This window comes from Ochotona curzoniae, unplaced genomic scaffold (genome assembly GCF_017591425.1).
Source record: "Ochotona curzoniae isolate NIBS_2020 unplaced genomic scaffold, NIBS_Ocur_1.0 contig_883, whole genome shotgun sequence".
Classification (NCBI taxonomy): domain Eukaryota; kingdom Metazoa; phylum Chordata; class Mammalia; order Lagomorpha; family Ochotonidae; genus Ochotona; species Ochotona curzoniae.
In genome coordinates this window covers 27248183-27274016 of record NW_024466599.1, presented here as the reverse complement: position 1 = coordinate 27274016, position 25834 = coordinate 27248183, and the positions used below count along the sequence as shown (strand labels likewise).

At 47.6% G+C, this 25834-nt stretch overlaps 1 protein-coding gene across 3 annotated transcripts in view; it reads right to left on the bottom strand.

Annotated features, from left to right (window-relative positions):
* The window catches only part of GALM (galactose mutarotase), a 55208-nt gene that overhangs the window by 7140 nt on the left and 22234 nt on the right, over positions 1-25834 (bottom strand). For all 3 annotated transcript variants that reach the window (XM_040993108.1, XM_040993106.1, XM_040993107.1), the window contains 3 exons: positions 23545-23699; positions 20641-20847; positions 15390-15471 (listed from right to left, as the gene is read on the bottom strand). In XM_040993108.1, the coding sequence (XP_040849042.1) occupies positions 15390-15471; positions 20641-20847; positions 23545-23699 (444 nt within the window). The remainder of the gene's footprint in view (positions 1-15389; positions 15472-20640; positions 20848-23544; positions 23700-25834) is intronic.

Genomic DNA, 25834 nt, shown 5'->3' with positions numbered 1-25834 from the left:
ATTTAATTCTTCCTTAATCCCATGCATGACTCAAAATTGAACCCTTAGGACAGTCCTAATGCAGTTGCGCCAGGGCAGTCAAACAGCTTAAAATTATTTCCCAGTCCCGGCGGCGTGGCCTAGCAGCTAAAGTCCTCGCCTTGAACACGCCGGGATCCCATATGGCGCCGGTTCTAATCCCGGCAGCCCCACTTCCCATCCAGCTCCCTGCTTGTGGCCTGGGAAAGCAGTCCAGGTCGGCCCAAAGCCTTGGGACCCTGCATCCACATGGGAGATCTGGAAGAGGTTCCTGGTTCCCAGCTTCAGACCGGCGCAGCACCGGCCATTGCGCTCACTTGGGGAGTGAATCATTGGACAGAAGACCTTCATCTCTGTCTCTCCTCCTCTCTGTATATCTGACTTTGTGATAAAAATAAATAAACCTTTAAAAAAAATTATTCCCCTTAAAACATGCAAGTAGGGAGAAGATTTTAAGGAGCATCAAAAGCCTCAGGCTTTGCTTTTTTTTTTTTTAAAGATTTATTTTATTTTATTGGAAAGGCAGATATACAGAGAGGAGAGACAGAGGAAGATCTTCCAGTCCGATGATTCACTCCCCAGGTGGCTGTAACAGCTGGAGCTGAGCCAATCCGAAGCCAGGAGCCTCTTCCGGATCTCCCACACGGGTGCAGGGTCCCAAAGCCCTGGGCCATCCTCAACTGCTCTCCCAGGCCACAGGGAAGGAACTGGATGGGAAGTGGGGCCTCCGGGATTAGAACCGGTGCCCATATGGGATTCCGGGTGTGCAAGGCGAGGACCTTAACCAGTTGCGCCGGGCCCAGCTGCAGGCTTTTCACAGAGAAACACAGGTCAAGTCTCAGGCCAGTTTTGCTGATACTGTGTAATCTATACATCAGTGTTTCTTTCAGCTTTTCCTCTGCTAAACGTGACATGGACATATATGTTGACATGTTTATTTATTTTTGTCTACTTGAAAGGCACAATGGGAGAAGACACTGTCCTTCCATTGGCTCATTCCCCAGATGGCCATTGCAGCCAGGAGGACTGGGCCAATTGGAAGCCAGGGCCACAGCACTCAAACACCTGCTGCCTTCCAGACTGCCTAGCAGGAATCTGAATCAGAAGTGGAGAAGCTGGAACTTGAGCTGGCCCTCAACTATAGGATGTGGGTGTTGCAAGTGGTCGCTTAACTTGCTGAGCCACAACATCCATCCCTGTATGGAAACACCTGGTAAGTGATACGCTAGAACATCTTCAGGATGACAGCTCTCAATAAAGCTCCAGATTCGAGACCACAGAGGCCGAAGAGATTAAGATTTGAAGAATGGCAGAGCGCCAGGCACAGTAGCCTATTGGTTAAAGCCTTGCACACACTGGGATCTCACATGAGCACCAGTTTGTGTCCCTGGTGACCCCATTTTGCATCCAGCTCCCTGCTTGTAACCTGGGAAAGCAGCTGAGGACAGCCCAGGGCCTTGGGACCCTGCACCCATATGGGAGACCCGGAGGAGGCTCCAGGCTCCTGGCTTCGCTTCAGATCAGCTCATCTCTGGCCATTGTGGCCACTTGGGGAGTGAGTCAGCAGATGGAAGATCTTCCTCTTTGTCTCTCAGTGTATGACTTTTCAATAAAAATAAAATAGAATCTTAAAAAAAAAAAAAGAATGGCAGAAAGGCCATTATAAATTTAGGATAGTTCCAAAGTAGAATTTTTGCTAAATGAGAAGGAATAAAGTTCCAATCCATCTTTCCCAACCCCATGCCTTGACATGCCTGCCCCTCATGGGCTTCATGCTCAGATGTATAAAAAGTGTGGAATTTTCCCACCCAAATGCACCGTGTCCTTGGGGCCTTTCTTGTAAGTGTAATGTTCTTTCTATGGCCCCTAGACCCACCCTGGTCTGGCAACATCCAGCTAGTCATTTAAGATTACGTTATTTTTGGGGTTGGTGTATCATGCAGTTGCTAAAGACGCTGCTAGGTGGAGCCAGCACCGTGGCACAGTAGGTTAATCTGTCTGTGGGAGTTGTGTGCCCCACCTGGATGTTGTTTCCCAATTCTTTCTCCAGATTAGGGACATTTTCTTTTGTTATTTCATTAAATACACTTTTAAGCCCAGCTTCTCCTGCACCTTCTGGAACTCTCATAACTCTTACATTTGGCCTTTTGATAGTGTCTATTAAAAGCTTTATTTATTTATTTTTGATTGAAAAGTAAGGTTTACAGAGAGAAGGAGACAGAAAGATCTCCCATCCGCTGGTTCACTCCCTAAGTGGCAGTAATGGCTGGAGCTGAGCCAGTCCGAAGCCAGGAGCTGGGAGCTTCTTGCAGGTCTCCCATGCAGGTGCAGGGTGCCAGAATTTGGGTCAATCTCCACTGCTTTCCTAGACCACAAGCAAGGAGCTGGAAGAAAAGTGGAGTAGCCGGGATATGAGCTGGCGCCTGTATGGCACGTTCAAGGCGAGGACTTCAGCCACGAGGCTACCGCATTGGGCCCCATGCTACACTTTCATAGATGTTTGGTATAAGTATTATAATTATCAACACTTAGAGAAAGATGTAGCTGAGTCAAAACAGGCGTGGAGTGAGTGATGTGAAGGGTATAGATTGGCCATTAGTTCAACAGGAATAATACAAAGATGCTCTGTAATGAAGTGGGGTGATGGACAGTACTATTTTCCATAAAATGGGCATCTTAAATGGGCAGGCTTGAAGTTCCAAAGAAGCAGGACCATAGGGAAGGGACTAGAACAGCCACTCCTTGGCTGGAAGATCTCAGGTGTTATTCCTGAAGAAAAGACTCAAGGTCAGGAGGCTGGTAGAGCTGTGACGTAGTGGGTAAGGCCCCTGTGGGCACCAGTTGGAGTCCGTCTGCTCCACTTCCAGTCCGACTCCCTGCTGATGCTCCTTGGCATGCAGCAGAAGGTGGCTCCCGTGCTTGGGTCTCTGCACCCACACGAGAAAGCGGGAAGAAGCTCTTGACTTCAGCCTGGCAAAGCTCCGGTTGTTTCGCCCATTTAGGGAGTAAACCAGTGGATGGAAGATTCTCTCTCTCTCTTATAATTCTGCCTTTGAAATAAATTTTTAAAAATCTTGAAGAAAAAAAAAAAGATGAGAGGGATGTGACAGTGTCTTCTGAAGTCTTCAGCCTACTCCACAGGGAGCCCAGGTCCGGAAGGAGACCAAGCACGAGCCAGCTGCAGGCAGACAGATGTCAGCTCCCTATCAGGGAGGCCTTGATGCCAATGCTAATCCAGGGTGGACAGTGAGCATCCTGTGCCAGTGGCCCCCGAGAACTGCTGAGCCCGGTTGTCTGGGATTCAAATACTGGATAAGCGGGTAGTGGTTTCCAGCCATAATATTTTAGGGTTGTAGGACCACTGGCCCATGGGACAAAACACAGTGAAGCAACTGTGCCACGTGGGGGACACACTGTGATAGCTTCCTTCCTTGTCTGAAGCACCATTGCAGCTTGCCTGTCTGGTGAGTCCACGGGATGAGAGAGGCTCTTCCCAGCCTAACCTGTAGAGGATGGCTTTCGATGAGAGAAGCCCAGAGGCCGGAGGGTGAAGCATCGCAAGGAGGCGATGAGAAAACGTAGTTAAGGGGACAACGTGAGGACATGGGGGAGTAGCGGAGGAGGAGAGCAAAAAGTGAAACAGCAACCAAGATCACACGAGCCTGCTCGGAGTTCTCCGCAGCCTGCTATCTAGCTGTCTCAGGGCAAGAGCCCCGCATCACCTGTCGGCTTGTCCCAGAGACCCACAGGCTCCACTCGGAGCACCGAGGTGGAACCTGCATTGTAACGGGTTTCCCAAGTGACTCCTGTGCCTGGGGAAAGCAGAGAGGCATGGATGTAGAGATCATGCGAGGCACAAGCAAGCTCTGCCGGGCTGTCACCTTCATCTGTGCGAGCGAGCATGCAAGGCAGGCTGGGGCAACAGGAAGAGCCTGGTGCCAGAGTCTGGTCTCCATGGGGACGGGCCAGCTGCACTGCCAGCCGGGTTGCTACTGTGATGTCGGTTTTTGCAGTTGAGTTGGGCTCAGCGCATCAGTCCAATTTGCATAAGCAGGCCTGTGGGAATGGGGCTCTTGGGCACTGGGACTCATCTTTATGCCTAATTAAGCTGTCCTGGCAAATCATCTCTAGAAAGCCTGCTATTATTTTAGGAAACATCATAAAGAGAATGATAATTAAAAGTAACACCTCGGGTGGGAATTTTTGCTTCGTTCCAGTGGTTGGCAAGTACAGCACCTTGGGACTTTTTTTTTAGGGACCAATTCTATACATTTTCATAGAACACTCCACCTCAAAGCCCGTGTACATTTTTTTCCCCTTCTGCCGGTGCTTTGGGTTTGTGGCTTTAGTTTTCTGTTACCTTTCCATTGAGCACTTTCAGATTGTTTTTTTTTTTTTCTTTTTTGACTTGCAGTGGGGGAGGGTATCACTCTAGGACATCACGTGACATCTGAAAACATCCAGTGCTACACCCAGCACACCTCTGCAGGTGAAAAGGGGCAATTTTGTGCTTCCCACGGTCAGGCCCACCTGAGGCATTTCCATCGTGGTGCATTTTTCTGTCTGAAATCCCAGGAGGATGGTCCCTAGGGACTTGCTAGCCAGTATCAATGAAGCTTGCCCGTCCCTTCCACACGCTCTCTCATCAGTCTCTGAGCACACTCCTGCTAGAGAGACGGCCAGGCACCAGGGTTACCCCAAACCTCTTGCCTTCAGGATCCATGGTCATGTATCGCTTATGTTCCCCGATGCCTACCTGGAGCCCCTGTTAAGGACTTGGGCCCCAGGAACACGCATCCAGCCACCTCCTGCCCAGCGCCCCCATCTGACAATACCCCCCGCCGTGGACTAACCCCCTAGTCTCCCTTTCTGCTCTCAAATCCATGTATTGAGAATCAGAAAACCCACAGAAGGCTGCCTCAAGTTCACGGTCTTTATTCTTGACCGGATCCGCAGCCTTTTGACTTGCCTGCGAACCAGCTCCTTTCCCCTAAAAACACCTGCCTGTGTGCGCCACCTCCCGGCTGAGTTCTCTTTCAGTGCTTGCTCACAGTCTGTGTGTGTGTGTGTGTGTGTGTGTGTGTGTTTTGGCACCAGTTCCTCTTGTGAACTCACTTAGGCAGACTCCCACCAGGGATCAAAGCCAGTGGATCAGAATTTGGCAGTGTGGCTCAGGATTCTACGCACCAAGAGCCCTGCCTCCATTGGGAGCCACTCCCTGGCCTGCCTCCCTGACTCTCCGCTCCCACAGTCTGGCTTCTGACCTTGACTGCGGAGCCCACAGTAACAATGACTCGGCCACCCTCCTTCTCCAGGGCTCCTCCAAGGCTGACCTCTCTGGCGTCTTTGACACACTTGGCCGCTCCAAGACACCCACTTTTTAACTCCTTCTGTGCCTTGCACCTCTGGTCCTTCCCCTAGGTAGTTAGTGGTGACCTTTCTCGGGCCTTACTAAATGTTGGAGCTTGTTTCCTAGGACACCCCTGATTTTGGACCTCAGGCCACTGCTTTCCTCAATCTCCGAGACCTTCCTGGGAAATTCACTTGGCTTAAGCTACAGAGCATCTACTGATTTATACCGACTATTTCCAGCTCTCACTTCCCTCCCAGCAAGCACCCTCATCAGGCCCACTGACGCTGGTCCCGTCTACTGGATGCTCCATAGGCTCCTTAACCTCCAATGTAGATTTCTGAGAGCCGTCCCGTAGCTCTCCCCACCTGCCCCTCACCTCTGTGCCCACCTCCGCTCTTCACGATTCAGTGCAGCCATCCTAGCAACCCAGGAGCCATCAGTCTTCTAGTCAACTCAGGTCTCCTAATCTTTACCTCAATTTCATAATACCACCTTCCACCGTCTAGCCTGTGTGTAGGTCCTCCTCGCCTCTCACACGGCCTACTGAAGCACCCTCTTAACTCCCCTCTACCTCCAGCAAAGCCCCACCTCCACAGTGGCTGGGCTGGCATTTCTAAAAATGTCAACCTTGCTTCAAAATCCTGGCTCCTTAGCATGACACAGAAGCCAGTCTCGACTGTACACACCTATGGGGCTGGGCAAGCAGGTGCCTTGGGCGTGAAGTTCAAGGAGACACACACTGTCAGGCGTAGGCCTTGCGTAGTCCTGAGCATTGAACGTTGCCTTCAATGTTTCACCCCAGTCCCCACCTTACCCAACTACCCGTCCAACCCCGGTCCAATCTTCTGTGCTTCGGCCCTCTCCCTGTCCTGTTACCGGATCCTCGCAGCCCAAGGTGACGTAAAGACAGTCCTCTCTCCGCATGCCCACCCAACCCTTGCCTCTCAGCTTCTTCAGGCCAACAGGTTGGTCTCTAGCACTGTGCCGCTCCTCGAGGGCTCCTCCCAGGCAAAGAGAGCGCTCCATCTTCTTGCTCTGTATGGCCAGATCTCAGGTGGCATGTCACCAGCAGTCAGCCAGTATGCCACACACGCTCCCGGAAACGAAAGCAAGGGCGGGACTTGAAGAGCGGCAGCACTGGCATCCCATACCGGAGTGCCAGTTCCAGTCCTGCCTGCTTGCTTGTGAGCCTGCTGGTGTACCCGGAAAGCAGTGGAAGGTGGACTAAAGACTTGGGATCCTGCCCATCTAGGTGGGAAACCTGGAAGGAGTTCCAGGCTCCTGGTTTCTGTCTGTCTGACCCAGCCACTAGCAGATGAAAGTTCCTCCTCTCTCTTTTCCTGTCATCTCAAAAATAAATGAAAAGCTGAAAGCAAGCCTGTTGTGGGAGCTCATCTGGTCAGCTCGTGGTTCAGAGCCCACAGTCGGTGCCCATCCCTCACACAGTGACCTCTAAGGATTGCCATGCCCCAGGAATGAACTAAATAAAGCCTGCCTCTGTCTAGCCCTGGGCTGGGGGAAGGGTCTGTGTGACCCATCAGCCCCCCAGGGGCGGTAGTCAGAATACCAGCAAACTGTTCCCCCTTATGACAAATTCACTTACTATCTGCCTGCAGGTTTTTTTTTTTTTAATTTTATTTTTTTATTGGAAAGTCAGATATACAGAGAGAGGAGGAGAGACAGAGAGAAAGAACTTCTGTCTGTTGATTTACTCCCCAAGTGGCCACAATGGCCAGAACTGCGCTGATCTGAAGCCAGGAACCCAGAGCCTCTTCCAGGACTCCCACACAGATGCAGGGTCCTAAGGCTTTGGACTGTCCTTGACTGCTTTTCCAGGATGCAAGGAGGGAGCTGGATGGAAAGTGGAACTGCCAGGATTAGAATTGGTGCCCATATGGGATACTGGCGTGTTCAAGACAAGGACTGCTGGGATCTGTGCAGTGGACATGGTGGGACACGAAGGTGTGAAGAGTATTGTTCCATTGCAGGCAGGGCTGCAAGGAACCCCCTTGCTGTATGGCAGGGCCCTGTGGATGTCTCTACAACCACCTGAATGCAGCTCCATCTTCCTTTGCATGGACACCGGGCCACCCTGCGGAAGAATTCTAATCCATGCTACTGTGGAGTTGGCCTTTTAGTCAATGTGAGCTTGGAGGTTAATGGCAATAATAACGTCTTGCAAAAGGGTCTTCTATTATTCGTACTGTCTTGGCTGTCCCCATTGAACTTATGCTAATCAAGGGACCTGCATTTAGGGTTTCATTCTTTCCTCAATCTTTAGGTTCTCCTAAAAGAAAACTTTGTGATACAAGATTGAGTTGTAGGCTAAGAATTGTAGCAGGAACTTCTACCGAGTTTTTAGGTGAAACAAATGGCAGAATTATCCTTGGATACACCCACTTGACCCTGACGTCAAAAGCCTGTGCCAGAGCTTGTGATTGCTTCTCTATAAATATAGGGGACAGCTTTCTCGCATTGTCCATTATGATCATGAAATCGTAGTGGTCCATTTCTTTCCTCTTTATGCCTCATCCATGCACTCTTCTCGAGTCCCGAACTCAGGTGGAGCTGGACTCCAGCAGAGGACTTTAGCTGCTAGGCCACTGTGCTGGGGCACTCTTTCAAATTTCTACCATGCCAGCTCATGTTTGCTCACCGTGAAGTAGTTGATATGTTTTTTAGTAAGGAACATAAACAGCTTTGAGTTCACTTGTTTGAAGGGATCCAGTAATTGGGCCATTTTGAAGGGTTTCATTGTTACTAGGAGAGCGCAGGTACCTGGAGCTTTTAAGTTGAACCTCCCTGAATACTTAGTAGGAAGAACCTGTTATATATCACTCCATAAGGTTCAATGTCATGAGTTGAATGTTTTAGTGCTATTCAAAAATTTTGTTTTAATTTTTTTTCTCCATCTCTTCCTCTTCTTCTTCAATTTGAGAGGCAGAAAGAGAGGGAGGGAGAGAGGAAGAAAGTGAAAGAGAGAAACAGACTAAGAAAGATCTTCCATTCACTGGTTCACTCCCCAAATGCCTGCAACAGCCAGGGCTCGACCAGGCTGAAGCCAGAAACCTAGTCTGCAGCCTGACTGCATCAAAGGCTGGTGGACATCCAAAGGCCATTTGATTCATTGGACGAAGCAGAACTGCAAAGCTGGCTTTGTAACCCCGAGTCCTGCACTGCTACAGTTTTTCTGGGTGACACCCGCAGATGTCGCTCTTCCTCTCTACCTGGCCTTCTAGCTCCCTTCATCAGCTCAGTGGGAACGAACTAGCAAGAAATCCAAACCCAACCCAACCCATTCAGGGGACCACCAAGAGAAGAACACACTGCTGCTCTTCTCAAAAGCCAAACACACAGGCTTTCACACAGAGCTTCAGCTTACAAACTCCATGCAATGCTCCTCACCTGCCCAGATATGCGAGCGTACTGGTTAAGAAGAGGGCGCTTAGAATTTCCTGTGGTCTGGGAGTTAGCGCATTAAAAATGAACAGGACCTTAGGATTCAATTAAAGCAACCCTCATCAAATCAGATTTTAGAGATTCAGTGAGCTGAGCCCCACCCGTGTCCTGGATTTCTGCATCTGTTTTCACACAGTATTGCATTAATATAACTGTGTTTCAAAACAAAGTATTGGGGGATTGGCACTGTGGTTCAACAGGCTAATCGTCCAACTTTAAGCAGCAACATCACACAGGGGTGCTAGTTTCGTTTTCCTGCTGTTCCACTTTTCATCCAGCTCTTTTCTTATGGCCTGAAAAAGCAGGGAGGATGGCCCAAGACCCTGGACCTGGCACCCATGTGGGAGACTCAGAAGATCCTGGCTCCTGACTTTGTGTCAGCTCAGCTCCAACTGTTGCTAGAACCAGTGAATAGAAGATCACTCTCTCTCTCTCATTCTCTCTATAAATTTGATTTTTCAATGAAAATAAATAAATCTTCAAAAAAAAAAAAAGCATTGAAGAAGAGAGAAGGGATGCTGGCGACAGGAGAAAGGAGGCAGTAATTAGGTCTAGCATGTGTACATTAGCTACTTCTTACTTGGCTTCGTTTCTATCTATGTTTAACATGGTTGTGTATCTTCAGCCTGAATAAGCCAGGCCTGAATTGCCATCCTGCTCCATGTGCTGGGTCTGTAAGTCTAGAGACATCACGTGGATACCATGTGGAGCAACACATGGTGAGCGCTAAAGGCTCACGTCATTACAAAGCCACTCACAACAGAAACCCTACTGTTTCCAGGAAGTGGGGCAAGATTTCCAAGGAGAAAAAAAAAATGAGACTTGAAGGAAGAGCAGTGTTTTACCACAAAGAAGGGGGTAGGCTGAACAAGGAAATGTACAGAAACTCTACGTGTCTGTCTGAGTGATGCTTGGTTAGAGATGGCTCTCTGGTGTCCAGACTGGGAGCCCTGCTTAAGTGAGATTTGCATTTTGGATAGATCTTTGTAGTGACCAGATGGAAGCCAGATCTTAAGAGATGTTCTTTTTTGGTTTCCAGAATGATCATTCATCCACTCTTTGATTCCAATTTAGGAAACTTGTAATTCAAACCAGGCAGTGATTTGCACACAGGATCAGTGGTCTCACACAGGGCAGGATCCATAGAGATGGGAATCCCATCACCAAGATACCCATGGCAGAGACAGACACTGTGACCAAGATTTCAGAATCAAGTCTAAAGGGTGCTTCTGTCAGGGGAACTGGAAAGATTAAAATGCAAATACCCAAACACGAACATCAAAATGGTTTTTGCAGCATCTTGGAGCCCACAGACAACTTTGGCATTTGTTATTTCTCCAGGGCAGATGCAGACCTGCCTGAAGGAAGCAATGATATCACCCTCCAAATTGCAGGTTGAACCCAAGAGAGGCTGAGTTGAAATATGAAAGTCTTGCCGGGCCTCTTTCCGCAACCTCGTGGTCAGCCTTTCCTACCCATAACTCTAATTTTATCAGAATGAGGGTTGCTTTAATGTCATTTTAGAATGAGCTTTCAGCAGTGGAGGCCTGCAAGAATAGCAGGTGAACCCAGATGAGCTGGGGGGACTGAGTGGACTGGTTAAGCTGTTATAAAACAAAAGGTGTCTTTTTTGCCAGGAAAAGAATAAGAGCAGGTTTTATGAATGTTACTGTAAGAAGCAGAGCATTCATGTTTGCCTTCTTAATTCCTTATCTACTACAAAGAAAGAAGTAAAATGTAAAGGAAGCCGGGTGACAGTGTAATGTGTCAGAGGCATGCCTTCAGCGCCACAGATGTGGTGTCCATGCTGACATCCTGTTGGGCAGGTGCATAGCTCTCCTCTTGTTCTTAGTTGTGTGGAGTGAAGGGGTGAAGTGGAAAGTTTGTAATTCTGGAAACAGATGCATCCCTGGAGAAGCAAAAGGGCTGGACTTTTCTCATGTGCTCACAGTCAGCTGGCTTAGTCCCTGGGGCTAGGCATGAGGGACTGGTGGCACAGGGCACTTCAATCAGGTCTAAATGCTAAATGCCTGATGGGATGGCACAGGGATACAGCACCTGGAATGTTCTCTGTCTCTGGACATCTGCTGGCCACCTGCCCTTCCTGTGAGAAGGGTGGGAAGAGGAGTTCCAGTTCCGGTAGAGCCCTGGCTTCAAGAAATGTGGGAAACTCACTCAAGAAGGCCCTTTTCGAGAGAGGATTCCCTGGCTGCCAAGCAGTCAGTGCTTTCTGGGTGGCAACTGTGAGCTGATTTTGGCAAACAGCTGCAAGTAGCTAATAGGAAGAAGCAGAGTGGAGTCATGCAAACTTGTCCTGACAGCTAAGTTGCAACCTTTGCTCCTGGTGTTGGTGCGAAATAGGGCTTGCAGCCTTGCACAGCCCTGCACAGCCCTACAGCACAGCCCTGCAGCTGCTGCCTGCCCCAGCACAGCCGAGGGGCCCCTGGGAGCAACAGGTGTGTGCCTCGGAACACCGTTAGGACTCCCATAGTTTCACCCAGAGGGGTAGCTTCCAAAATTGGATGATGGGTTCCAGCATTCTAATTAAAATATTGTCTTGTTTCTCTGCAAGCAGCGGAGCAACGAGGTGGCCTGAACTATGCACAAAGCTTATTTGCCCAACTCTGGAATCCTCCAAGGCTAACAAGGCATGCGGATTTCCAATGGGGCATTTGGGGGTGATTTGAAATTACGTGAACGGGCTCCCTGAAGGCTGCTGCCAGTCTCACACTTGCTGAGGCTTTTCCACTGGGCTTGGGAGAAAAAAAAAAAACACAGCCTTTTAGGATGTAGGAAAGCAAGAGGAGGAAAAGGAAGAAGCCATATAAGACAGGCTGTTGGACCCAGAGCGATGGCTCAATGGCTAAATCCTTGCCTTGTATGCCCAGGATCCCTTATAAGCACCACTTCATACCCCGTGTCCCCACTTCACATCCAGCTCCCTGCTTGTGACCTGGAAAAGCAGTAAAGGATGGCCCAAAGCCTTGGGACCCTGCACCTGTATGGGAGACCCGGTAGATGCTCTGGGCTCCTGGCTTTGGATCAGCTCTGCTCTAGCCGTTGTGGTCACTTGGGGAGTGAACCAGCAGATGAAAGTTCTCTCTCTTTCTCTGTAAATCTACCTTCCTAATAAAAATAAATAAGTCTTAAAAAAAAAAAAGGCTGTTTTTTTTCCCCTTGTTTTACCAGCGGAAAGAGTTGAGACGTCCTGAGAAACTGTCAACAGGAAGAAGAGCAGGAGCAAAGCAGGCGTGCCAGGCAGCTAGATGTTTGTGGGCCCTACCTAGAGACCGGAGCTCCGGGGAGGCTGCAGCTTTCGGATGGGGCCACGGGAGGTGGGAGGAGACTTCATCTCATTGACCTTGATTTGACTTTGTGTACCAGCAGGCCAGTGGGCACGGGCCAAACACTTGGAGGATAGGACTCTGTCCCTTCTGATACACGTGTAGGGAGAAAGATTCCCTTTTACTGAATCCCCAGCCATGATTACTGTTAAATGTGTTACCGCCTCATGATGATGGGTTTTCCCACGGTCTGAAAAAAATGACTTACTTGCCATTTGTAACCAGGGTGAAAGACACCCCCAAAGTTCAGTTCTACATCAGCATTTCCCCCCAAGGATAAAGCAGCTTTCAGCTTTTATAAAGGGCTAACAAAAGAGTTGAAAAACAAATATGAATTCATAGCTACGGAAGGAGCAAGGTAGACACCTTCAAGACATATTTGCTTCACACAGAGACTCTCAGAGGCAGCAATTCTAAAGGCATTGCTGAAGTTGGCAGGAGGCTGAGCAAACAAAGCTACAGAAATGGTAATTCATCCAACCAAACGTCTATGCTAAAGCCACCAAGAATTCAAGCAATGCATTGGGTAAGCATTTGGCCTAGTGACCATGTATGTTAGAGATCGTGGGTTCAAGTCCTGGCTTTCCTCCTGAGCCCCCTTCCTGCACTGCCACCTCTCAGACCTGGATCGAATCCCCAGGGCTTGGCTTTGGCCTGACTTAGGCCTGGCTGCCATAGACATTTTGAAAACGAATCAGTGGATGGAAGATCCCTGTGTATCTGTCTCTCAAACAACAAAAAATGAATAAGCAATAAATGACAAACATTACAACAAGTTTAAAAATTCAAGCAATGTCAACAATCTGATTAAAGGCCTCATGGTTAAAATTTTTTTTTTTTTTCTATTTAGCTTTTTCCAGATCTGCCTGAAATTCTCTCACTTGAGCCTCTTTTTCAGACCAGTTACTGGTTCTGTGACACTGGGAATAGTTAAGTAGTTCTTGATGCTAGATTTCTATCACAATGATGATCAGATATGCTTTTCTCTCCAAGAGCTCCAAGAAAAAACAATGAGAATTTTAGAAGCCTAGGAAGAATTTAAGAAACAAACACTCCACTAAGGATTTGAGATAGAAGACAGAGGACTGGGATGGTAAGCCAAATATCTAATACGTGAAATAAAAGCCACTGATATATAAAAAAAGCAGAGCTGATAATACAGCCGTTTTGTTTTGCTATGTTTTTTTAACCACTGACTTCTAAAGGCTTCACCACAGCCAATCTGCAGCTCCTGGTAGAGTCAGGGAGTGCAGAAGGGTCTAGAAAGAGCTCAGCACCTGGCATCCGGATTGGATAATTTGAAGTGCTGTACTGCAGACAGCTGAAAGCTACTCTGTGATAATCTTTTCCTTTTTGCCGTGTTGGTGAATTTTCTATCGAAGGTGGTTTTCTTATCATCTTCAACAGAGATGATCAACACGCATAGCCAGGCCACGTGAACTCTCAACATAACTTGATAACAAGATTTTTTTTTTTTTTTGCAGATTAGACAACTTGAGAAGCAGAGTTGAGCAATGTGTCCTGCAGTACCACATGTTGCAACAGAGGTCACTGCCTCTGAGTTCACTGAGGGCAAGGCATGGATTCTGTGATTCTGTCTGGCTGGAGTTGTTCCTTGCTAGGTGCACAGACATTTAAAGTTTATGCTCTTTTATCTCAGGAAAATCCTCCTATCCCTGCCATTGTTCTCCTCCACCCCAACACCATAATATAAACAAGTTTGGTTTCATTTTCTTTGTAGAAAAGTAGAAATATATTCAAGATGAGAAACAGGGAAGAAAACAATGAGAGAAGCTATAGGGCTACCTGTACCAAAGATGGCAAGGAAATGAGAATTGACAATAATTGAGATATGGCTTTTGGTATTTGACGGTCCAAAGCCTTGGGACCCTGCACCCGCGTGGGAGACCCGGAGGAAGTTCCTGGCTCCTGGCTCCTGGCTCCTGGCTTTGTATTGGCGCAGCCACCTGCTGTTGTGGTCACTTGGGGAGTGAATCAGTGCATGAACGATCATCCTCTCTGTATATCTGACTTTGTGATAAAAATAAATCTTAAAACAAAACAAAACAAAAACAGGTGAAACCCTAATGAAGTCCCTGACTGCTTTTCCAGGCCACAATCATGGAGCTGGATGGGAAGCAGGGATGCCGGGATTAGAACTAGAGCCCATATGGGATCCAGGTGTGTTCAAAGTGACAACTTTAGCTGCTAGGCCACAACGGCAGGCCCAGGGTTTCACCTGTTTTTCCACTGGATCCACTTGGGATCCAGTCCAGGATTTCACTTTGCATTAAGTGATGCCTTTGTCTCCTCTGGGACATTCCTTCAGCCTTCCTTTCATAAGCTTTACCCATTTAAAGAGAGGACAGGTCAGTTCTGTAATGTCTCCTGATTACATTGAGGTTATGTGACTAACCAGAACATCATGCCAAGTGTGGGCTTTCTCAGTGTCTCATACTCATACGAGGGGTGAGGGGACACAAGGTCCATTTTTACTACTGGTAACGTAAACGTTGATGGCTTGTTGAACACGGTGCTCTTGGGTTATAATTGCTCATTTCTACAACACGAAGGTGTTACTATGAATACTTATTTGCTTATTTAGAAGTCATAAACAGAACATGCTTCCATGTGATGGTTTGCTTCCCAAATGCTTGCAACAGCTGGGGCTCGGCCAGGTCCAAACCAGGAGCCCAAGATTCCCTCTTGTTCTTGCATGCAAGTGGCAGGACCCAACTACTTGGGCCAGCATCACTGCCCCCTAGAATCAGGAGCAAAACACTCTAGTATGGGATCATTCCAGGTGGCGCAAAGCCCACTCCCAGTCTTTCTTTTAACTGAGCTATTGACACACTGTAAAATGCATCCTTAATTCTCAAGTTTGCAATCCATGCTATGCAGTTTATGTACAAGGTTTTATGGCTGTTACCACTATTCAATTCCAGAACCTTTTCAAGACCCAAAAAAGAAATCCTGTATTTATTGTTACTCTACATTCACGTCTATCCCCAGCCCCTGGAAAGCCACCGAATCTACTTTTTTCACTGTTTGCCTTTGCCTATTGGAACTAAATTTATTTTCATCCCAAATAAGAAATAAGAGGATCTCAACCCAGTTAAACCATGATACACAGAGAGACCTATAAATAGGGAAATGGTGACAGGCAAATAAGGGTTCAGCAAACCCTTAATTATTATTTTTTTAAATTCACAAACCTGTAGGAATAAGGGCTTCATTCACTGGCAAAAAAGCATCAGCTTCTATGGTAACTTCATGGTCATATATATTTGGAGAACCCTGGGAGAGAAGGGCAGGAGAAGAGAACGTTTAGTGCTTTGCCTGAGTTTATACATTTGCTCTGTAACTCCTCTTGCAAAAACATGTTCAGGCATTGACAGTAACTTTACACATCTCCTTTGACCGATGTCAATGGTGACAATGAAACATGAACATTTAGGTTAGGTAGATAAAGTTTCCAAATAGCAACTGACAAATTTGGAAAAGACTGTCAAGTGTGACCCTAAAGTGCCTTATCCTTTCCTATGTGGAAGATGCTGGCCCAAAGTCAAAGAAAGGTTAGGCGACCATTTGGGATCCTACATCCCGGGCAGAGTACCAGTTTGAGCCTCAGCTGCTGTGGTGCGGTGGTGCTGTTGAAATGGTTTCCTGGAGATGCCTCCTGGGAGGCAGCAGCTGATGGTCCAAGTGTCTCAATTTCTGCTGTCCATGTGAGAGGCCTGGATGCAGTTCTGGGCTCCTGGCTTTGCCCTGCCCCAGACCCGGCTGCTGTGGGCTTTTGGAGTGTGAACCGCTAGATAGAAAATCTCTCCTCTCTCCCATTTCACTTCCTTTCAAGTGGATAAAAATGGATACACATTTTAAAAATTCAAGAAAACCACAATGGTTAGAAAGCCTTTTAGATCTTGTCCTGTTAGTGTGAGAGTATCTTCAACTCTCCTTAGATGAGGGCACGTCAAAAAATTTGAGGGAAATGGAATTAAGAGGATGACTTTGTCTTGGTGCAAGACTTGTATTGAAACTCATGCAGTTTTCTCATTTTCCATACATCATAAAAACAATTTTTTTTTGCACCAAAATAAACTCATATTTTTTTTAAAAAAAAGATTTATTTTACTTACATGAAAGTCAGAGTGACAGAGAGAGGAAAGAAGAAAGAGAGATTTTCCATCTGCTGGTTTATTCCCCACATAGTCACAATGGTTAGAGTTGTGTCAAACCAAAGTCAGGATCCTGGAATTCCATGTATGCCTTCCACATGTGTGGCAGGAGCCTGGATACTTGGGCCATCCTCTACTGCTTTCCCAGGTGCGTTAGCAGGGGGCTGAAGAAGAAGCAAAACCTGCTGATACTCAAACTGGCACTCGGATGTGAGATGCTGGCTTTGCAGGTGGCAGCTTCACTCACTGTATCATAACACTGGCCTTAAACTCACATGTTTAATTCCATTTCCCATGGACTTTTTAAAAGTTCCCTTATGTGTCAGATTAACAAGAAAGCAAGGTCCTGGCTAGCAACGGCACCATCTCCAGGCTAATTGTGTGGGTAGCATGAGTCCTGATTCTACCCAGGGACCCGTCTCCACCCAGGGGACCCAATCCTTGCCATATGACAATGAATGATTGAGGATGCTTCCTGCCACTCCAGAGAAATGCTGCTGGCCCTCAGGGCAACTTAAGATGAGGGCAGATAGGCCTAGGTTCTGGCTACAGATCTCACCCAGCAATTCCTGGTCAATCAGTCTCCTAGAATCTCATTTCTCTTGGTGCAAAGTTGGGATATCGATGCGCCCGCTCTTTGCCAGGGTCCTGGTGAGGAACAGTTCAGTGAAGGTTTACTGGGCTGTGCACAGATTGGAAAACACCTGTGTACATGTTCAATTCCAAGAGCTCACTTTTGTTTTAATGGTAGTATATTTAAAGCCTTCTAGAAGAATGTGGGGAAGGAGAATGAGGTGAGTGTTTACGTTTAGCATAACATACCACCCATCAGCTAAGCCAGGTGTTCTCAACAGATGGCAATCTCCCCCACTGCACACAGCTCAACAGTCTACCTTGCTGCAATGAAGAATCTCTTGGACCAAAATGTCTACAGTGCTAGGGCAGGAAACCCTAAGCACAGCTGCCTCCAGCCTCTGTTAACCCTCTGGAAACAAGCAGAGGGTAAGAGCGGCTGCAACAAGAATGTGTTTAACCATGCTCAGGCCACACAGTCCAACAGAGTCTTTCTCAGGATAAAGGCCAGCATTAGGAACCCATGGGACTCCACATCTAAACACTGTAGCAACTGCACGACCTGGAGGTTCTTCTACTGAAGACCTGATTCTCTTATTCTTCCAGAAAGTAGGCGGTCAGGACAGGGACCTCCCCTCTGCCCAGACACCCTGTCTTAGCTGCCTGCTTGGTCCTACTTCTGACCTGGGAAGGCAGGTCCCCATGGGGGGACAGCTATACCCTTCTCTTGGGCAGCTCTAGGCCAAAGGGGCCTCTCTCCTGTGTGGCTCTTCACACTGCCAACTTGTTGCAATTTTTGGCTGGTTTTGGAACTGGAGGCATCTTGGGGCCTCCAGGGAGCGGAAGGGAGGGGGAAGAATATGAGGTTATTTCCCGGGTGCTGTTTGTTCTGGCTCAGCTCCACGTGGAGGTGGCTGGCCAGTGGGAGCTGCAGCTCCTAGCAAGCCCTCCGTCCTTCCTTTGCACAACTGAGACCGGAGGGGTGGCAGCCTGCCAAGTCACTGGACAGCCTAGTGCCTGTCCAGGTCTTCATGCTCCAAGCCTTCTTCCTTCTTTTTTTCCAGTTTTTGAAGATTTATTTATGTTGGAAAGGCAGATTTACAGAGAGAAGGGGAGACAGAGAGAAAAGACCTTCCATCTGCTGATTCATTCCCTATGTGGCTGCAATGGCTGGAGCTGAGTTGATCTGAAGCCAGGAGTCAGGAGTTTCTTCCAGATTGCCCATGCAGGTGTAGGGTCCCATGGCTTTGGGCTGTCCTCTGCTGCTTTCCCAGACCACAAGCAGGGAGATGGAAGAGAAGTGGAGCAGCCAGGATATGAACTGGCACCCACATGGGATCCCAGTGCATGCAAACTGAGGACTTTTAGCTGCTAGGCTATCGTGCTGGGCCTGCCTTCTTCCTTATTCTACATTTTTATATTGATAACTTATGTCTAACCAGAACACACTATTCCGATTTCTGTTGCCAAAGATGAGCTCTACCCTGTCTAGAATCAAAAACTGACTTTTTTTGGTGCCTTCTACTTCACCTACAGTGCCAATATCTTATAGGGGTACCAGTTCAAGTCCCTACTACTCCACTTTCTATCCAGCTCCAGGGGTCACCCACAACACTGTGTCAGTAATTCATTACTTTTTCTAGTTCTAGTTCATCGCATATCACAGTTTGGTTATTTATCGTCCTGTTGACAGACTTTTGGTTTGCTGTTAGTGCTTAAGTATTATGAATAAAGCTATTAAGGAAATTCCTTTTTCTATTTTTTTTTTTCACATCATGAAAATCATACAGTAAATAAATCGATCAATCTGAGGCATCAGCAAGAAGGCTGGCAGGGGAAGGAAAAGCCTGTTTACTGGTCACTGGGTCACCAAGCAGCACCAATAGTTCTGACATGCTCAGAGTGGACATTGGGCCTCTGTCTTGTTTTAGGGTAATTGGCTTTAACAACCGGCCCTAGCTCTCAGCCCTGGCTTCCCACTAAAGCACACCCTGGAGGCAGCAGGTTTTGGCTCAGGTTTTTGAGTCTCTTCCACTCATGTAGGGGTCCTCATGTTTGGGCCCCAGCTCACACCCAGCTGTGGGTATTTGGGGAGTGAACCAGCAACCTCTCTCCCTCTCTCTAAAGTGTCTCTCTGGGTCTCAAACTCATTGAAAATGAAGCAGGTTTTGTGTTAAGAATGTTCTGGACTGGAAAAATGTACTGATCCGTGGTGGAACTTAACTGTTGGATTCATTTCCTTTCAGTGCTGATGAATCATAAACAAGCCTTGCCGCTCTCTGAATCCAGGGTTTTGTTAACTGCTTGTCTGCTGCTGGTCTTTATCATTGATTGTGTATATAGCCCATTATACCTTCCTGGGGTTTTAAAAACATTTTTCCTGCACTGCCACCAGCCCTGCCTTCATTTAGCTCTCATCAACTCTAGCAGCAGGCAGCATTCTTGCTACTGCCGCAAAGGCATGGCAGCTCCTTAACCAGCCCCTCCATTTCTCCGGAGCAGTATTTTTCCTAAACCAGACCATGGATTTCCCATCCCTAGAGGGAAATTTTTTTATTGCTTTAACCCCGATGCTGGCAGATAGGTTAGGCAAGCTCCGGTCAAAGGAATGTGACAGAAATTCTGATGGGGGGAGGAGAGCTCTAAGAACCTTTCAGAAGAGGTCTTTGTGGGGATAGCACTACGGTGAAGCCTGTTAAGCCACCACCTGCTGTGCTGGCTTCGGATCAGCTCAGCTCTGGCTCTTGCTATCATTTGGGGAGTGAATCATTGGGCAGAAGGTCTTCCTCTCTGTCTCTCTTCTTCTCTGTGTATCTGACTTTGCAATAAAAATAAATAAATCTTTAAAAAAAGACTGAGAGATATTACTGGCTGTCTATAAATATTCTTGTGGCAGGAAATCAGGCCAACGTGATAACAGTGGACAATGGTGAGTTCTGCAGATAAAGAGGAAATAATATATACAATCTACAGAATTTGGCCAAGTTCTATCTCATGTAATGGCCTCCTCAACAAGCTTCAATGTTGCTTCTCAAAAGGAATTAGGTAGTTTAGGGAGTGCCACTTGAGAGCAATGTTAATGGTCCTATAGTATTTACAGGTCTTCACAATGGGGTTGGTTCCTGTGCTAGGGAGTTTGTCACGTCTTTACCAATGACTTCATAAAGTGCTTTCCACCATAGCCAACCAACAGTAGGCAGCTATTATTACAAGATGGACGATACACCTATCAACCTCAAACCCCCAGCTCTTCCAAGTAGCTGTCCAGTGTTCTTCCCAAGGTACCACACAGGGCATGACTGGTGCCAGGAGCCAGATGCATTTCCAAAGATGTAAGAGTGGGAGGCACCTTCGCTGAAGCCACTTGGGAGTGTGGGGGACAGGGAGGCAGAAGCAGAGAGTGAGAAGTAAATGTGAGCATATGGGACAAGCGGATGAGAGGGAGTTCTCAAAACTGCTGGTTACTTCCCTGAAGCCTGTGGGAAACGGACAACTGTCTTGGCCCTGTAACACACTCATCCTGCCTTTCTCTTTGGTTTCCATTATTTAGCAGCCACTCTACGTCAGGAGCTTTCTTCTGAGCCCTTTATATTATCATGGTGATGACCACCACCAGAGTAGTCCCATACTGGGTTGTTCCCACCAGCGACACCCTTGAAGCCATTCCACAGAACACTCAGGGGACAGCCAGAGAGAGGAAGTTAAGTACACTTACCTGGCCAGCCAGGTTGAAATAAGAATGGTTGGTGAGACTGACCGGTGTGGTCCGACTGGTCTGGGCTCTATAGTTGACCATGAGCTCTCCTCCATCCAAAGTGTACGTCACCCAGACTTTTAACTCTCCAGGGTAGCCCTCCTCACCGTCTGGACTGACGCGGGAGAACTGCACACCATTGGCCAGCACCTGAGGGGTCCAGAGCACCTAGAATACAAGCATTTTCAAAGCTGCTCAGTCAACCCAAGCTAAATGCCACATTTCAACATTGAAAGACAACTGATTCTAGAAAGGAAAATGGTTATACATTCATGAAGCTTCTGAATTACAGCCCAAATTTTAGTCTATTGTAAAATTTTGTCTAATACAGAGAAGGGGCTTTAGAGAGGTTTTTTCCCCCCTCTTTTTTCTCTTAGATTCCCTTGACACTTTCTCTTGACCTTACTGGTGTCTATCTATAGCATTTTTCTCTTCTTTGTTTTCCTTTGATTTTTAAGCTCTTGGATAAATGTCATACAAAAATACTTGCTAATACTAATTTTAAAAAACACCTTCAATAAATCATTCTCTCTCTCCTCAGGGTACTCTATACAAATATTTATTAGAAACAAACAAACACACTAGAGTGGGTGTTTAGCACAATGGTTAAGTGGCTATTTAGATACCTGCATCCCACAAGGAAATACTTGGTTTTCATTTTGATTACTCCAGTTCCAATCCAACTTCTTACTAAAGTGTACCCTGGAAGGCAGGAGATGATGGTTCAAGCATTTTGTTCCCTGCCACCTATCTGGGAGAGCTGGACTGAGTGCAGGGTCCCAAAGTTTTGGGCCATCCTCAACTGTTTTCCCAGATCACAATCAGGGAGCTGGAAGGGAAGTGGAGCAGCTGGAATACAAACCAGGGCCCATATGGGATCCTGGTACGTGCAAGGCAAGGACTTTAGCCACTAGGCTACTGTGCTGAGGCCCAATCCTGGGTCTCTTATGCTCTCCAGTTCTCAGAAGAAGGTCAGTAGGACCACAGGATATCATCATATCTCCCCCAAAATTCACATGTGAAAACTCAACTCCCAAATTCATGTATTAATGAATTTGGACAAAGGCCCCTGGGAGGGTAGTTAGGATTAGATGAGGTCATTAGGGTTGGTGCTCCCAGAGGGCATGAGTGGCTTTATAGGGAGAGGAATAGAGACCTAGCACACTTCTCTGTCTTGCCCTGTAATACCTACTGCCATGTCACAATGCATCAAGAAGGTGCTCACCAGAAATCAGCACCGTGCTCTCGGACCACGAACCAAAGAAACCTCCTTTTCTGATGCTACCTAGCCCACAAGTCAGGTGGGGCATCAGCAAGTGGAGCCAGTCTTGCATTAGCTGATAGCTTTTTGCTCTGCTCGTAGAGGGAGCACATGCTGAGCAGCACCCCAGCCCACAGCACTGTGGGACCAAGGGAGCAAGGCCAATTGCCACAGGCCCTGCTGACGAACTCTCCCAACAGAGCAGTGCCCTCTGGTTGGGGTTTGCCCCAGGTCCTGTCATGTCCTAAAGCCTCGCCCTGGGGTAGGCAGAGCCAACTGCCTTCCCCGTTATGCACCGACTGGCAGGAGGAGTTCCATCACTAAGGAAAGGGAAGCCTGGTGAGCATTCTGGTTTCAGGCCACAGACAGGAAGCTGGCAGGGGAGGCAACACAGAAAAACCAACTTCCTCCAACAAGACTGCAGTGGTTGGAAGCTGTGAGCTGCCAAACCTGCTCCTGTCTGCTCTAACTCTCCAGCCAATAACCCAGATGGTGTCATTGAAAGGAAGTTTAATCCTGACATTTTCTCCCTTGCAACCTGGAATGAGATGAGTGAAAAGAGTCAATGGGGGTTAACCTGCAGATCCCATGAGACTCGAGGAAGGAAGGAAGCATTGGCTGGCCAGTCTTGCATAAGGGAGAACCATCTCATCAACTGGTTTTCTTGACCTTGTTTCCTAGCTGTTCACTTGGGCCATGGAAATGTTGATGTGGAAAGCAGGGACTGGAGAGATCCTGAGTTGGGGCCTTGTAATGAATGAATGAATGAATTTGAAAGGCATGGTGCCAGAGAGAAAATCTTCTAGCTCCCAATTCATTCTCTAAATGGCTGCAACAACCAGATCCGACCTAGGCCTAAGCTAGCAGCCAGGCACCCTACCCTGGTCCTGCACTGGTGGGAGGGGCCCAAGTATTTGGCCTATGATTGGCCATCTCCCAGGTGCATTAGCAGGCAGCTGGATCAGAATGGGAACAGCTGAGACCAGAACTGGTGCTCCAACATGGGATGCTATTGGCACAAACAACGGTTTAACTTATTGTGCCACAAGCTGAAGTCATTTTGAGGTATGGGGCATTCCAGTGGAGGAGCATGCCTGGATATGCTGTCACACTGCACGCGGAGAGGGCTGTATGACAGGAATAGGAATGGGAGTTGGACCTCGGAGTACCTGTGGAAGCCTTGAGGAGACTAGCAGCCGTCATGTGAGGTGCAGGTTTGGGGCCAGAGCTGGTGTTAACACAGCGAGTCATGTGGCTTTCTGGACCTTCATTTGGTGCCAGTAACAGTGAGAGATGATACACACTCATTCTTTGCACAGTAGATGGTAGGCATTATTATGAACTTTGGTTTCTTCCAGATCCCAGCACTGTGAGAAAGCCTGGGTTAAGGGCTGTCATCCTTAACTCAGGGGTCTGTGCCGTAATCCGGGAATATGGCCATGGCGGTGGCTGCTGCCCTGAACCATGGAGTGGTCTCTTTCCCTTGCACCTGCCCATGTGTGTGTTCCAGATTTTGGGACTGTATGTGACCAGCAGGGTCTGTGTTAGGGTGCTTTGTTAAGTGTGCTGGAAGGGAGGGAGGTCTGGGCAAGGCCCACACTCACCTTATCAAAGCCCCGGAGTCCTCCGTGCAGACTGTTGGGCCCCTTGTTGATGGGCAGATGAAATTCCTTCCCATCCAGCATGAATGTCCCATTGGCAATTCGGTTGGCCACCCTCCCGACCACTGCTCCAAAGTATGGTTGCTTCTGTAGGTATCCTGTAAGACAGGGGATGACAATATTTTTTCAAAACATCAAAGCAGGGCCTGGTGTGTTAGCATAGTGGTTAAAGTCCTTGCCTTTCACGTGTCTGGATCCCATATGGTCGCCAGTTCTAATCCTGGCAGCCATATTTCCCATCCAGCTCCCTGCTTGTGGCCTGGGAAAGCAGTTGAGGATGGGCCAAAGTCTTGGGACCCTGCACCTGCATGGGAGACCCGGATAGAGCTCCTGGCTTCTGGGGCTAGTTCTATAGCTTAGCATGTAAAGCCTCTGCCTGCAATACCAGCATTTCACAGGAGCACTGGTTCAAGTCCCAGCTACTCTACTTCTGATCCGGCTCTCTGTTAATGTGCATGGGAACGCAGTGGGAGGTGGCCTAAGTCCCTAGGCCACTGCCACCTGTGTGGGAGACCTAGAAGAAGCCTCTGGGTCAGGTGCTAAGCCTGGCCAAGCCCTGGACATTGCAGCCATTTGGGGAGTAAACCAGCTTTCTGTCAAATAAATTTTTACAGACAAGAATGAATAACTTTTTTATAATAAGAGTATATTTTAGGGCCCTGCGCAATAGCGTAGTGGTTAAAGTCCTCACCTTGCATGCACCGGGATTCCATATGGTCGCTGGTTCTAATCCCGGTGGCTCTGCTTCCCATCCAGCTCCTTGCTTGTGGCCTGGGAAAGCAGTTGAGGATGGGCCAAAGTCTTGGGACCCTGCACCTGCGTGGGAGACCCGGATAGAGCTCCTGGCTCCTGGCTTTGGATTGGCTCAGCTCCAGCCGTTGTGGTCACTTGGGGAGTGAACCATAGGATGGACGAGCTTCCTCTCTGTCTCTCCTCCTCTCTGTATATCTGCCTTTCCAATAAAAATAAATACATCTTAAAAAAAGAGAATGTATTTTATACATGGGGCATATTTTTTTAAAATATGTATTTATTTATTGGAAAGTCAGATATACAGAAAGGAGGAGAGACAGAGAGGAAGATCTTCCATTTGATGATTCACTCCCCAAGTGACCGCAATGGCTGATGCTATGCCAATCCGAAGCCAGGAACTTCTTCCGGGTCTCCCATGCAGGTGCAGGGTCCCAAAGCCTTGGGCCGTCTTCGACTGCTTTCCCAGGCCACAAGCAGGAAGCTGGATGGGAAGTGGAGCTGCAGGGATTAGAACCGGTGCCCATATGGGATCCTGGCGTAGTCAAGGCGAGGACTTTAGCTGCTAGGCCATGCCACCAGGCCCTACATGGGGCATATTTATAGTTAAGAAATATAAGTTGTTTATCTGGAATGCAAATTTATGTGGTCATCGAGTTTTTTTGACAAATCTGGTAAGCTTAATAAAGAATAAAATATGAAAAAAAAGAAAAAAAAGAATAAAATATGAAATCCCTTCTTACTCTGAATTTCTTCCCAATAGTAGCCACTATTAATAGTGTGACATGTGTATTTTTTCCTTTTAATTAACTACATAGAAGCACATATAAAATATTCATACATATCTACAATCATTGTTTTGCAAGTTAGGTGTCTTAAGATCTCTCCACATCACTCTGTTTTTACCTATTATATTTCATTTGCTGTGTGGTAGACTGAGGAGTATAATGTAGTGTTAGCAGGCCCGGCAGAATACCCTAGTTCCTAAATCCTCAACTTGCCTGTGCCAGGATCCCACATGGGTGCCGGTTTGTGTCTTGGCTGCTCCACTTCTCATCCAACTCCCTACTTGTCGCAGTCGAGGATGGCCTAAAGCCTTGGGACCCTGCATCTGCGTGGGAGATCTGGAAGAGGTTCCTGGCTCCTGGCTTCAGATAGGCTCAGCTTTGGCCATTGCATCTACTTGGGGAGTGAACCAGAAGTTGAAAGATCTTTCTCTCTGACTCTACTTCTTTGTGTAAAATCTACCTTTCGATAAAAATAAATAAATCTTAAAAAAAGAAAAAAATGTGCTAGCTATTTTTTGGGAAGTGCTTTAAAATGCACCTCAGCCCCTTGGCAGCATTGTTCATGGGCATAAGCATTGCATGCCTTCTCTTTAAGTTCCTCTGTGCTTACTTTACAGAAAAGTGCAAGTTTTAGAGATTGTTTTTTGTGTTATCACCAAGAGTACTTCCTACTCTTTTTCACTCACCCACAGCAA